Source organism: Equus asinus, chromosome 1, assembly GCF_041296235.1.
Source record: "Equus asinus isolate D_3611 breed Donkey chromosome 1, EquAss-T2T_v2, whole genome shotgun sequence".
In the NCBI taxonomy this organism is placed as follows: domain Eukaryota; kingdom Metazoa; phylum Chordata; class Mammalia; order Perissodactyla; family Equidae; genus Equus; species Equus asinus.
The window spans coordinates 143769154-143784052 of NC_091790.1; the positions used below are offsets into that span (position 1 = coordinate 143769154).

General features: G+C 36.4%; 1 protein-coding gene across 6 annotated transcripts in view; it reads left to right on the plus strand.

Annotated features, from left to right (window-relative positions):
• PHF14 (PHD finger protein 14) overlaps positions 1-14899 on the plus strand; it is a 200801-nt gene that overhangs the window by 16066 nt on the left and 169836 nt on the right. For all 6 annotated transcript variants that reach the window (XR_011503237.1, XR_011503236.1, XM_070509165.1 and 3 more), the window contains exon 4: positions 153-297. Coding sequence is in view for 4 of the 6 variants with exons in the window: in XM_070509165.1 (XP_070365266.1) it covers positions 153-297 (145 nt within the window). In the remaining 2 variants the exon portion in view is untranslated. The remainder of the gene's footprint in view (positions 1-152; positions 298-14899) is intronic.

The window sequence follows — 14899 nt, forward strand, 5'->3', positions numbered from 1 at the left end:
GATGTACTTCTCAAATGTAGTGTACTTTGAAATTACTAAAAGAATGGAGAATGTGGCATAGTTTTGGAAGTGCATAAAATAATTTAAAGTGAGAATTTTATTTATTAAATTCCCTTTTAATTTGTGATTTTCTGATATATTTTAATATATAGGACTCGCTGATTCTTGAGAAGAGTCAAAACTGGAGTTCTCAAAAAATGGACCATATTCTGATTTGCTGTGTTTGTCTGGGAGATAATAGTGAGGATGCTGATGAAATAATTCAGTGTGACAATTGTGGCATTACAGTCCATGAAGGTAATTTTGCTTTGTTTTTTTCTCCTTTTAGAAATGGCTAATTGACAACTGAATTTAAATAAATAAGTTTAGCCCTTTTACATTTGTACTACTCTTAAGGTTTTTCTGTAATATTTCATGATATTTCAATTGAAATAAGACATACTGAATCCTCAAAGTATGATGGGTGTTTTTTTCAGATTTATTAATAATTTATTTATTAATAATAGAAATATTATCTGGAAGTCACAGTGTTTCTTTGAAAGTCAGTGTTATGATATTTTACATCATGGCTGCTTGCCTTACTTATTTATTTATTTCTAGTTTTTAAATGAAATTTAGATGTAGGAAAAAGTCTCGTATTTTAGTCCAGTAGAGCGCATTATTTAAGAAGTTACATTCTAAGTCTAGTGATATTACAGTTTCTTCTTTCATAGTTTTAATTTTTAATTTTGAACTTTATTTGTCCAGTCACTGGTGATGTTACTTTGATCACTTGGTTGAGAGTGTGTTCCAGGTTTCTCTGTGGTGAACTTATTTTTTCCTGTGAATTTTTTCCTATCAGGGCCACAAAGCCATATTTCTGTGGCCTTGCCCTTACCTGCTTTTGTGGTATTGCAGTCCTCCTCTCAAATAGTTCTGGGAGTCTGCAGAGCTTGTGGGACCTGAGGGGCCTGTGCTCCTTTAAGCAATCCTCTTGCCTTCATGTCAAGCAGCCCTCTCTTGCTGCTAAGGTTCACTGTGGGAATGTCTCCTGTTACTGTGATGCATTTATTTTTTCAGTAGTGTTTGTTGAATTCCTTCTGTCTGCTAGGCATTCTGTAGATTTCAGGCATGTAAAATAAACAGAATGTAGAAATTGCTGACCTCACGGAGCTTAATGTCTAGTAAGAGAGACAGGCAATGAAAAAAATAAACCATTACGTATCTATCAGGTGGTGGTTTGGACTGTGGAGAAAATAAAGCAGGACAAGGAGTATTGGGAATGCTATGGATAGGGGTGCTTGAGTGAGCAGGTAGAAGTTTGTATTTATAAAAGGTGATGAGGAAATCCTCTCTGGTAAGATGATATTTGAGCAGTGACCTGAAGGATGTGAGTGAACAAGCCATGTGAATATTTGGGGAAGGAACACTGCAGGAAGAGGGAGTGGTGAGTGTAAAGATCTTGAAGTGGGAGCATGCTTGGACTGTTTTGGTAATAGCACAGAGCTTAGCATGGCTAGAACCAAGTGCGTGAGCTGGTTAATGGTGGAGGTAGAGATGGGGGCGAGCCAGGTGAGGCCTTGGAGGTCATAGTACTGATTTTAGGTTTTACTGTGATGGATATGGGAAGACATACATGAGTTTTGAACAAAGGATTAATATGATTTGATTTATGCTTTGGGAGGATCACTGACAGCTGACTTGAGTAGACTGAAGTGGGTCTAAGGTGGGAATCAGGAGACCATTTTGGAGACGTGTTGCAGTGATCCAAGAGAGGAATAGGTTTTAAGATAGATAGTAAATGTTCATTTTCACACTGTCTAGAGGGTAGGTAAGATGTTGGAATTAGAGATATAAATTTGGGACTCATCAGCCTGAAGATGTTATTTAAAGCTATGAGTCTAGCTGTGCTATCTAGAGAGTAATAAAGTGGTTCTTGCACTTCAGAGGAGTTCAAGAACACATGGCCAGTGAGATAGAAGGAGAACTCTGAGTAGTGACCCAGAGGACAAGTAAGGAAAATGTTTCAAAAAAGAGAAAATGAGTAACTTCAAATACTGTTTTTAGAGTCAGATGAAGACCTGTGTCATGTGGGAAATTACCCTAATGCAGTGGTGTACTCCAAGTATACTACCAGGCAAGTTATCCCAAAGGTTATGGAAAAAAAGGCTCACTGACAAAATGTTCATATCACATGGTTTATTAAATAAATGTGAAATACTTGCAGAGAAGCAAGTGAAAGGATATGGGATTAGTTGACACACTATGTCCTACCGTTTCTGTCATATTCTGTTGTTCACACAGATCCCTAGTCAAATGTAGGGGAGGTCATTGCAAGAAGGTTAATACCAGGGACACTGATCACTGGGGGCCGTCTTAGAGGCTGCCTACCGCAGATGCAGGGGTTATATAGCGTGCTAGTGTGCTGATGGAAGTGACCAGCAAACAGGGAGAGTTGACAATTGATGGTGTAAGGAGAGAAAGAGGTATAGTTACTGGAGCAAGGGCTTTGAGTACAGCGCTAGAGGGGATGGGATCCAACACCAAGTAGAGAGATTGAGTACATAAGAGTAGCCATAGTAACTGGAGGGAAGAGAGGCTATGTGGATACAGATGTAGGTAGGTTGTTAGATGTGGTGATCAGAGCATGTGGAAGTTATTTTTCAAATGCTGCTTGTTTTCTCAGTGAAGTAGGAAGCAAAGTCATTAGCAGAGTGGAGATGGGGAGCTGTTAGAGATTTGGGGAGAGAGAGTTTGGTGTAAAATAGTTATTTGGGGAAATATATACATAATATTGTGTGTGTATATACATACATATATATTTACACATGTTATGTATTATATATATTATTGCCAGACAGCAATAAGGGACCACTCGAGATTAGTGGTAATGAATATAAACTGAGACCAGTCAACATGGTTGTGTGTATGTGTGTTTTTTCTCTAGGCTTGGTTCAGATTCCTTGGAGCAGGTGCAGAATAGGTGAACATCAAAAGTAGCTGCTCTGCTGCCAGTGTTTGTGGTATTTTTCACCCCTGATGATTACAAATACTTTACCACTGCTTATATCTATGAATGTCATTGCTGACGTGTGATGCAGGCATGACCAGTACTGTTGACCTATTGTGCTGAGGGCGCTAGCTCCACTTCATAGGTCATGAGTTTGACTGTGGATGTATTTTTAAGGCCAGCAAAGTATTTTTAAGCAATTGAATTGGTCGCTAACATTTAAAACCTGGGAGATTTTATTTTACACATTTTGGATTTCAGGCTTCTCTTGAAGTTTTGGCAGCAGTAGATTTTCACCCTCTTAGGGCGACAATCTGCTGGAGCTGAATAGGGCTGCCCCCTGCTGGTGAGGCCTGCAGTCTCCAGTTCACCACAGTCCTCTCCCACATCACTTAATCATTTTTGTGAGTTGCCTGGTCCCTGGAGGTATTTGATTGTATAGTTCCTCATCGCTTTGAGGGGTTGTCTCTTGCTCCTGGAACCCAGCCTGCTGAGGCCTTGTGTTCTCAATATCCCACAGCTGTAATAGTAAAGCAACTATTTTACTGTAGCTCCTTCCTTTAGGACTCAGGCCTGAGTCCACTGGGGACCAGTACCACGTACAATTCAGAAAGCACCCTCTCCTCTGTCCTGTTTTCTTTGATTCAGACTTGTGCCCTTTGGACTTTTACTTAATACACATGAATTCTCTCCCAGTAGATTCATTGTTCAAATGAATGTAGGTTTATGGAAGGGCACCCCATTAGTTCCCTGATATGCCTAGAGCTGTTAAAGGTTCACAGTGGAACCTGTGCTTCAGAGGAATAGCCAGGTATGGCAAATCTACCTTCTTTCTAAGATAGCTTTGATTTTTTAGAAACAGCCAAAAAGTCTTTCTCAGTCACGGCAGACAAATAAGATGATGAAGCTGAGTGGTAATTCCATTTAGGTCAAAAGCAAGTTGTGTCTGTAAAGTCCTGTAGCATATTTTCTTGTGTAACTCATTTAACTGGCTCTGATGGTGGTTTAAGTTCGAAGTATTTTTCAGCAGATGTTAATAATTGCTCATTTGTCTTCCAAAACTAACTCATTAGAATTGGAGAGCTATTTTTATTATGGGAAAAGGAAGAAGGGAAGACAAGGAGAGGGAAATTAGTGCTCCTGAGTGCAATGCTTTGTAAGCTTTTTGAGAGCATGCTAATATGTGGAATAAATAAATAGGGAAAACTGAATAAATAGGGAAGCAATAGTTTTATTCCTCTGTAGGTGAATCTTTGTGTTGTACTATAGTTGCTTTGTTGGTAGTATTGTGAATTCTGTGAACCGTAGATATTTTCAAAGTTAACGATGAATCTTGTTTTTTTTTTTTTTTCCCCTGAGGAAGATTAGCCCTGAGCTAACATCTGCCAATCCTCCTCTTTTTTCTGAGGAAGACTGGCCCTGAGCTAACATCTGTGCCCATCTTCCTCTACTTTATATGTGGGACGCCTACCACAGCATGGCTTGCCATGCAGTGCCATGTCCACACCTGGGATCCAAACCAGCAAACCCCGGGCCGCTGAAGTGAAACGTGCGCACTTAACCACTGCGCCACTGGGCCGGCCCCATGAATCTTGTTTTTTTAATGTTACTGTTTTCTTCCTCTAGTATAACTAATTTCCCATTTCTCTTATTAATTTTGGAGTTTCTGTTGTATGATTGTTATTATATAATTCTTTCCTCTCTCACTTTCTTAGTAGAGTTAGAACTAATAGCTTCAAAGATTCCGAGTTTTGGAGATTTTAAATTATCTGTTTTGGCTTAGAAGAGAAGTGTTATTTACATTAATGTATTTTTCATAAATGTAATGAATTAAAGTAGTGATTAATATAGTATTCTAATAAAATTGTTGTAATGAATTAAAGTAGTGATTAATATAGTATTCTAATAAAATTGTTACAGGATGTTTGTCAGTAAATATATCAATTACGGTATTTGTGTCCTTTTTAATGTAATTTCCTCTAAGTCATTTTTGTTCAACTACTGGTCCAAAGGATTCCTTTACCAGATATCACTGAGTAGTATGTTTGAGAAGGGGTTGTTTTGATATGGACATACTCCTGACTTTCCATTTAAGTATTTTTTAGTAATATTTGGATGACATCAGCAAGAAATTAAATCGATTAGTAGATCTACGAAGAACTTTTATCTTTCACTAGCTTTAAATCAGCCGAGACTACTAATAGAAAAAGAAAAAAACCAATAAAAACCCTGCTTAATAACCTTTGGTTAGAAGATTGAATTTCTCTTCCGGGAAAGAGTAACGATGATAATTCTCAATATAATAATGCGCAGCCTAATCAGTGGATGTATTTCCTGGAGCCTTTTTGGGTCATCAGAGTCTTACTGACATTGTTATGCACTGCTGCCAGCCTTTGTTAGTAGAACCTGGCTTGAAAAAATGAGAAGTAATGACAGGTGACCTTGACCAGGTAACATAGGTGTTTTGTTTTTTGTCTCTGCCTAGGTACACTATGTTCTTAATCCTTTTTAATTTGTCTTTCTTCCTCCAAAATGGAGTCAGCAGCCTCTCAGAAGTAAAGTGTCGATCCTTTACTTACTTTTCCAAATAGGAGCTTTTATGACTACTTAATTATTTTAATTTTTAAGGTCTTTCTTCCTATGTAAATGAACTATTGCTGCATCTAAAGTAAATAAGGTTTAAAAACTGTTCGAGACCTCATTTAACGTTTAAATTAAAATGTCACTCTTAACCTATTTCAGTAGTTTTTTAAAGCTTTGATACTCAGTGTGGTCCATGGATCCATAGCATTAAGCAGTAGCATCTGTATCACCTGGGAGCTTGTTAGAAATGCAGACTTGCAGGCCAGGTCCCTGACTTTCTGAATCAGAATCTGTATTTTGGCAAGATCCCAAGGTGTTTCATATGTTCATTAAACTGTTGGCTCCATTGATAACATAAAGGAGTGGCTTTGCAATGCTTACCAGGGTATTTCCACTTTAAGATTTTCAAGACTAGCATTGGTCACATCCAGCATCAGTTTACTCCAAAGGATAGAACAGAAAAAACACAGCTTTCCAGCAGGGAAGCCTCATGGCTTCCTCTTTGTGAGAGTCTCTGTAGCAGTCTCTACAGCAGGCAGCTCACATAGTTATCTGGGAGCTATCTGCTTTGGACTCTCCCTGCTCCACCAAGTGACAGCTCAGGTAATGAGATCCGCATTAGGTGGCTGTAGGCGTCACCCTGAAGTGGAAGCTTCATCCTATACAGGATTCAGCATATCTTGTAATAGTGCCATAGTCATGTGTTCAAGAGACATACCCCATTACGAGAGTCAGTACACTCAGGGAAGCCCAAGTCAGGTATCCGATCAGGCATTTATAGTTCCTCTCAGTTCAAATGCAGTCTGCCACTGAGAGGCATTTTTATCATAAGCAGTACTTCCAAGTAATGCAGTGGATGTTCTATTCTTATTAGGTTTTCAGAGGAACAGAGGTGGAAACTTAACCGGAGGTCAAATTCTAAAGCACCAGGGGAAAGGATTGACAGAATCACGGGGGCTCCTACTAGTTCTCTATACCCCAGGACTAAGAGAGACAAAGGGCTCTAATGTGTGAGTGCCTCCTGGACCTACCTTATATTGACGTTAGCAATAGCTATTATTTACATACCCCACTGAAAGTTCTCTTTTGTATCATCATTTCACACCCTCTACCCCCAACCCACGCCTGGACTTACCTATTACTATCTTCTTAGGGCCCATCAGTGTTTCTGCCTCTTTAGTGTTGCTCTTGTTACCACCTAGGGAGGATTGAAGGGAGAGATTTGAGGAACACACCTTTCTCTATGGATTTAATGTAAACATGAACTGCTATTTAAATGAATGTCTTTGTTACTTTGATTCTATAAATATTTAAATGCAAGACTTTGTGCTTGGAAACTGGAGGACGCATAGATACAATCTCTGCTGTCTAACAGCTTATATATTAGTAGGGGAGATAAGACATGCAATAAGATCAAGTAAAGTTTTCTAAGTGAATTGTAGATTCTTTGCTATGGGTGCAGTGAGTGCAGCATACTCTGTATTGATAGAAATAGGTGACTCATGAGTCACTTCCTTGCACTAAAATATATAGTACTGAATACATTGTATTTAGCTTATTGCTTTTTAGTTCTGTGAAATTTTAAGATATTTATTGTTTTTTACCGTATTTCATACTATTAAATTCCTTTATAGGCTGTTAACCCGGATTTTTCCTTGCATTTAGCAATCACTCTTTTTCAAGGCTCCTTTTATGTTCTTGCCTTGAGCATTATATTACTCTTTGTTAAAATAAACTTGTCTAAGGTAAGATTACTTTGTATTTGTATGTACAAATTATATTTCTTGTGAAAAATATTTTCAGCACAGAATCATTAACATTGTTTATTTTTAGAAATGGCTGTCAAACGATTGAGAGATATTTTGTGTATGTATAAAATGGATATAATCTGATTTATTTTTTAAAGAGAAGGTGAAGGAAAACTTTGATGGGTTTGTGGTTGTTTATCCTGTGGTAAAGGATCAAGGCAAATACTTTTTGTTCTATTTGTTGCCAGTCACGTGAATTAGAGATAAAGAGTTGTTTAGAGGTATAGTCTTGAACGAGTGAAGCCACTTTACCTACAGATGCATTGTAATCTACGAATATCTTGCTAAATTCCTGTGTTTTATGTGTAGTCAGAGTCTAACTGTGCTGCATGCTTTGTTTCTGCCATGGTTGTGGCTGATATTTGGGTGGTGTACAAAATAAATATTAATGCTTTTTAGTAATAGAGATGCTTTCTCTAGTAGTCTGACGTTTTTTCCAACGGTCTCAGATTTTGTTATGGAACAGTATCACTTGAGGTGTTTGTTCTGATTCAGTAGGTCTGGGGTGGGGCTCTAATATCTACAGGTTTAAAAGCTTCCTTGAGATTCTCATGCAGGAGGTGGGGAAGATCACCCTTTGAGAGGCATGGGTTTAGAAGGAAGTAAAAATTGAGGGAGAAAAGCAATTCTGCAGTGTGGGTGGATGTCTTGCTGCCAGTGTAGGTCATGGCGGGGAGCCAGGGCAATGTAGGATAAATTATACTTTCTGATATAAGACAGATATTAGACTCACAAAGAGGTTTTTAAAAATTAAGACTTTTTCTTTCTCCAAGTGCTTGGGGCAAGCACAGGCAAGAATGGACTAAAGCAAAACTCTGAGGACAAAAAACAGTGGTCTCAGAGCCAGTAGAAGGTTGAGAGTCCAGGCAGGTGGGAGCTGGGGTGGTGCTTTCTGAACAGATGTGCCTCTTCTTGCTGCAGCTCCCCTACTGTCTTCAGGGCTGATTTTTCTGAAATGCCTCTCTGTTCATATCCCCTCTTGAAAATCATTCTTCCATTTAGAATCAAGTCCATGCTCACGGCAGGACTCTTTTTAGATTCCATACGCTGCCAATTTGAACGACTTACCTTTGTCTCCAGTGTTTGGGGGCTTTCACATACGCTCTTCCCTCTACCCAGATTCCTTATGTTCCACGAATACAAGCTCAGTATATAGGTGTTAAGTCTGTGTTTTACCACTCTCTTCTTGTTATTAAGAAGTTTGAGAAATCTTTTTTAATTCATTAAAATATTTCTTCTTAAATATAGGTAATATATGAATAGATACTTATAGAAATCGCAAGTAGGGAAGTATGTAACGTAGAACAGTGAAGGACCTTGTTACTGTCACCCTCTCCATCTCAATTCTACTTCTCTTTGCATAGGGAATCACTGTTAACAATTTGGTCTGTATTCACACCTCTCTTTCTCTGGTACCCTTCACCCTCCATATAGGTGTTGTTCATTGAACATTGTTTTATTACATAAATACATTTTCACTGTAGAACATATCAATATAAATGAGCTAAAGAAAACATCTCCCATAATCATGTCAGCTAGAGATAAACATGCTCTAAACTTTGGTGTGTATTCTTCCAGACTTTTCTTGCTTTTTCATGTGCATGCACAAACATATTTTTTAAAAAATGTAATGGTCAATAATATGCAAACTCCTCTTGTAACCTCTATACTTTTATTATCACCATGATTCCACCCGCCTCCCCATCCAGGATTCATTCATGTATCATGCGTTGCATTTGGTATCATATCGCTTAGTCTCCTTTAATCTAGAACAAATTTTCTTTTTGTGTTATTCATGACGTCGATGTGTTGAAGAGTCTAAGCCACTCTTTAGAATGTCTTGTAGAATTGATGAAAATAATAAGATTAATAAGTTTTCACATACTAAGGTAAATGGGAAAGCTGTTCTGGTTTAATTCTGATTAGCCTAAAACTTGTTTTTCCCAGAGCAGCCTGACTTATGGCCCTCCAAACACATATTGTACATCTGCTTGAAACATTTTCCCAAAGCAAAGAATGTGCTCTTTAAAGATAGTGATGAATATCTCCCTCTGTCTGATGCCAATAACCAGCACTTCTTTGAAGATAAGCTTTGCTTCCTAGAAAACCAAGGTCAAGTTGACCTGCTGTGACATGCTAAACTGCAGCAAAACATCTCCTTCTGATTTCAAGAAAAAAAAAAATATATATGTATATTCTTGTCATGCTTGATGTATGTTCCTTGTTCTGAAGCAGTATATAACATGCTAGAAGTCACGCTTCTCCTGAGTGCTTTCTTTCCTGCTGGAGACTGCACTTCCGGGTTAGTCCTCAACTTGGCGCAGATAAACATCACCTTATCTTTCTAATCTATAGATTGGTTATTGATTATTTGTATCAACAGAATGTTCCTCAATCTAGATTAGTCTGATTGTCTTCTCATGATTAGATTCAGTCTAAAACATTTTTTTGGTAAGAGTACTATGTTGGTGATGTTTACTTGCGATTCCTCATATCAGAAAACTTACAATGCCAGTTTATTGCATTATTGGTGATATTTACAGTGCTGTCAATCAAACCTCTCCATTTTAAAGCTTTTTTTCTCTTTGTAATTAATAAGTAGTCTGTGGGATAGTAACTTGGAGACTTTGTTAATATCCTGTTCCCCAACAGCCTTCTACTTGGTGGTTTTAGCATCCTCGCCAGAATCGATTATTATATTCTTGGCTGCAAGATGGGGATTTTCTAATTCTGTCATTCCTTCTGCATTTATTAGGCAGCATTTGTCTTGCAAAGAACTTTTCTTCCCCCTTTTTCCCTTTCAGTATTACTGTGGGCTCATATGTTATCATCTATAACCTGATGGCTCTTTCTGATTCTTAAATTGTCCAGATTTGACCAGTGAGAGCCCCTTCAAGGCAGGCTCATGTGTGCATACATATGCATGCATGTTCTCTCTGTTTCTTTAAATAAATGAAATAAATACCGTGGGATATTTCCTGCAACTTGCATTATTTCACTCATCTGTTAATCTTGAGATTCTTTTCATGTGATCTGTTATTCTTTTTAATGGGGTGCATAGTTAGCTATAGAATGGTTCAACCGTAATATATTTACTTTTATTTTTGTTTCTAGTTTTTACTTATATATAGTGCTAACAAATATGTATCATATATTCATGTAATAATTTCTGTAGGATAGAGTCCTAGAAGTGAAATTGCTGAATCAAAAGATAAGTGCATTTAACTTGGAAAAAACTTTGCCAGACTGTCCTATAAAGACTTTACTTATGTTCTTACCAACAATGTATGAACTACTTGATTACACTGCATTGTAGTAAATTTTCTTTTAATCTTTTGGATACTATCTCTTTATTAAAATATGAGTTCACTTTATTATGAGCAAGGTTTGGTATCTGTGGCCATTGCATTTTATATTGTTACTTGCTGTACATTTCCTTTGTCATTTCTTAGTAATTTTACTTGTCTTTTTCTCATTGACTTATTAGAATTCTTTTTTGAATGTTAATCCTTTGTCCACTATAGGTGTTATGAATGTTTTCCATCCTTGCAAATATTTTTCCCCCCTATGCTGTACCTTTTAACTTTGTGGTATTTTTCATGGTTTAGAATGTTCATTTTTTGTACAGTCACATCTATAGATCTTCCTCTACTACTTTTTATGTTCCAAAATGAATTTTTATCTAAAATTAATTAGTCCAGAGAAAGGAAAATTTTGTTAAGCATAACAGGAAGCTACTGTTGCTAGGGTTTGTTTATTTTTTTTAAATCCAGATGCTCAGGTGACAGGCTTTCACATTGTTAAGTCAGCCATGCAACTTTTCCTTAAACATCTCATGGTTAAACCTGAACTTCTTGAATACTTTATTGTAGAGAAAGCTATTTGCCCATTATAATATAATACATGAATATTAAATAAAATGTCGGAAATCTGGAATAGAAAGAAGAAAACCTTCTCTGATAGTACTACTATCCAGACAACCATAGTTAGTGTTTTGGTGTGTTTCCTTTGTCTTTTCTTTCTTTTCCTTCTCCTCCTTGTTTTTTTTTAAAATGTGCTCTTTAAGTATCATAACTAAGAGAGCTTTTAAGTTGAGATTTTTGATAAAAGATAATATTCCAAATGTTGCTTATTAAATCAATAACTGTCTAATTACTTTTCTGAATATGCATTTCATCTAAATCTAGATAAATCTCTTTCTTTTTGAAATTGAAGGGTTCCAACCTGTCACTTAGTGTAAACACCTTTGTGACAAGATCTTGTAACTGACTTGTAATAGTCGGGTGCCACTGACTGTGATGTCAGTTATCCTGATATACTGATTGCGCCGTGTCTGAAGAAAAATGTCAGATATGTGTCATTAATGCCAGAGCATTAGGTAGTGCACTTGCCAGCTGTTATCCTTAAGTTTAGTTGCTATGCATTAGATGAGGTAAGGTCTACTAAGAGATGTTCCCCCACATTTGTTTATTTTTAAGTCTACTGTTAGCCTAGCCCTAGCCCATTTTCATTTCTTAATGTATGCAAAAATACACCCTCATGAGTGTTTACAGAGTAGTAAAGTATGTTCAAGTTATAACCGTTTGTACTTTATAAGTCAGCAGGCACTCTGGTTCCTTGATGCTTTAGGATATATTTGTGACAGGTATTGTGCGTGTTATAAGTTCTTCTTTTCTCATAAACAACAATATTACTCACTTTAAGATCTTTCTTTTAGTAGTTTTTATAATCAGATCTAGTGGTAGGATGTTAAATACAGAAAAAGTGTTGTAAGTTTTTAAATGGCAGCTTGTGTGTTCTTGTTTTTTTCCTTTCTATACTGAGAGATGATTGGGATAGATGTTATTAAATACATATTGCAGATGAGATAACTCAGTCTTAGAGGTGTGGTTTGTCCCAAGTTACGTAGTTAGAAGGTGGAAGACTGCAGGCAGGTCTTCTGGTCCCCTGTGACAAGTTGAATGGGGAAAATTTACACTGGTTTGGATTATCTATACCTTTGGTTAATTCAAAATAATTGTAAACACTTTACATATATATATATATATATATACACTTTTTTATGCCTTTTTTTTTTTTTTTGGTGAGGAAAATTGGCCCTGAGCTAACATCTGTTGCCAGTCTTCTTCTCTATTTATTTATTTATTATTCTCCCCAAAACCCCAATACCTAGTTGTATATCCTAATTGTAAGTCCTTCTAGTTCTTCAATGTGGGATGCCACCATAGCATGGCTTGATGAGTGGTGTGTAGGTCCATGCCTAGGATCCAAACTCACAAACCCCGGGCTGCCAAAGTGGAGGGTGTGAACTTAACTACTACGCCACCAGACTGGCACTTGTTTTTTCTTAAATACGATTTGTGTGGGTTGCAGGTGTTACTCAGAGGTTAATCCTAATTAGATAGTCATAGAAACACATTTTCTATGTTTACTCATTTGAAAACATGATTAATCCATATGAAATGGATTTTATATATCTATAGATTTTTTGTTTTGTATATTTACTCATATAAGTAAACTTTTTTTCCATAATCATATTGAAGATGCACTTTTTGCATATTCTACTCATAGGTAGAAGAGAAGAAACATTGTTTTATGATAGTGTAAACTCTGTTTTGTATGGAAGAAAGAAAAAAAGAATTTAAAATGTATTTAGTCATTAATTAAAATGGATTAGAGTGGATATAAAGTGCTGGAACTTTGGTCTAGAGCTGAGTAAACCCAACAGCTATGGCAGAGAAAGATGGGACAAGTGGCAGGTGAAAGGCAAGGAAAGAACTCTCTAAAGGTAATAACGGTGTGGGACATTTTTCAGGGGCAGTGAAGCTGAAGAAGAAATACTTACCCACTTGCTGGTTGTTCAAAGAACAGGTTGCAACGTAGGAATTTCCTAGGAGAGTCCCTTAGAAATCATTCTTGAGGTTGTTTGTAGGTAGTTTAATCTCTGTGCAAATGTTTGCTTGTGTGTAGTATATTCTTTAAAAATAGAATTGAAAATTTCCTTTCTTCTAAAGTGTGAACTGCTGTGATTTACCTTGATTTTGTTGAATGAAATAAATAAAAAGGATAGCCCCTTGGGGTTTTATTATCTTAGTAATTGCCTACTTTGTGTGAAGACAGATGAAAGAATTTGCTTCAACAGAACGTTATTTTGTAAAGAAAATAGATTTTTTCCTTGTATTATTGTGTAACCCTTTGAGAAAATAGATTGACTATTTTTATTGTTTTGTTTTATGATTTTTCTTTGAATACAGCATTTTGCTTACTGTTGCTTTTACCAAGAAATTTTCTTTTATTGGTGACAATCAATAATAGCTGCTCCCAAGAAGAAAATTGTTTCCTTTTAATTTTACGATTTGTCATTTTAAAACATATATCTAAACAGAAGTGATGAAGATGATGATTAACAGCCACAATTTAATGATATTAAAGAAATTAATGAGTTTTGATTCCTTTGCTATCTTGTGTACTGTAGCTAGCTCCTTTAAAATCCATTCTTTGGCATTCTTTCATATGACTTTCAGATTATGTTAAGTTTCACTATTATAAAGTCTTTGTATAGCATAAGGATGACAGTAATTATGGGACTTGCTTGAGGCAACTTATGTAAGTTATAGTTGCAAATCAACTTTAGTTTTTTGCCTACTTGGCTATTTTAATTATAATATATATTGAGTGGTAATATTGTGTGAATAAAATACTTATACATGACTCTTGACCTGTTAATGACATCTGGTAAATTAATGTTGATACTTTAAAATTATTTACTTGTTGTATATGGTTCTTTTTTTTCCTGAGTGATTTGTTTGACTCTGTATTTATTTCTGTAGTGGTGTATTTTAATTTGGATATCTTTGGTGGTTGTAACAAGGCGCTTTCCAGTTTAGGCTCCTGTTGTCTGTGTAGTGTATAACCAGGTCAGATAATCACATGACCTTACATTGGGGCATATAAACTTGTCTAAGTCGTGAAGCCTTTTGAGAGATGATTGTTGCTTATATATGTTTCTCACAGTGATTTTTCTAATGTCTTCAGTTTATTGGAGGTTACTCTGGGTGCCCCTTAGAATTTGGCACTAAGACTACCCTCTTAGAATAAACCTGGTCAGAAGTGTCCTGGGATAGTTGATATTTGGCTATCTATAGAAGTGACCTATTTGAGAGGTAATAAATATGTCTTAGGAGATCAGAAAAATGCCCATGCCTAAGGATGACGAGGGCATACATCTGGACTAGAATTAAGTTGTAATCTATTTCACTACTATATATGCATTAAATTGTTTCTCTGAGGGATGTTTTAACGTAAGGGTGGTGTCTTCCTTTCTAGAAGAATAGAAGTTGGAATATATAAAGTTGGTGTGTGTCCAGCATCATTTAGGAAAAAGAAAATATTTAGGAGTTGTGACTATTGTAGTCACCAGAGAAATACTTTTTATTATAAGCCATCAGTAGTTCAGCATGATTTTTTATAGTCTGAGTGAAATTATCTCTCAACTCTTCAATTCCCCTTTATTGAATTC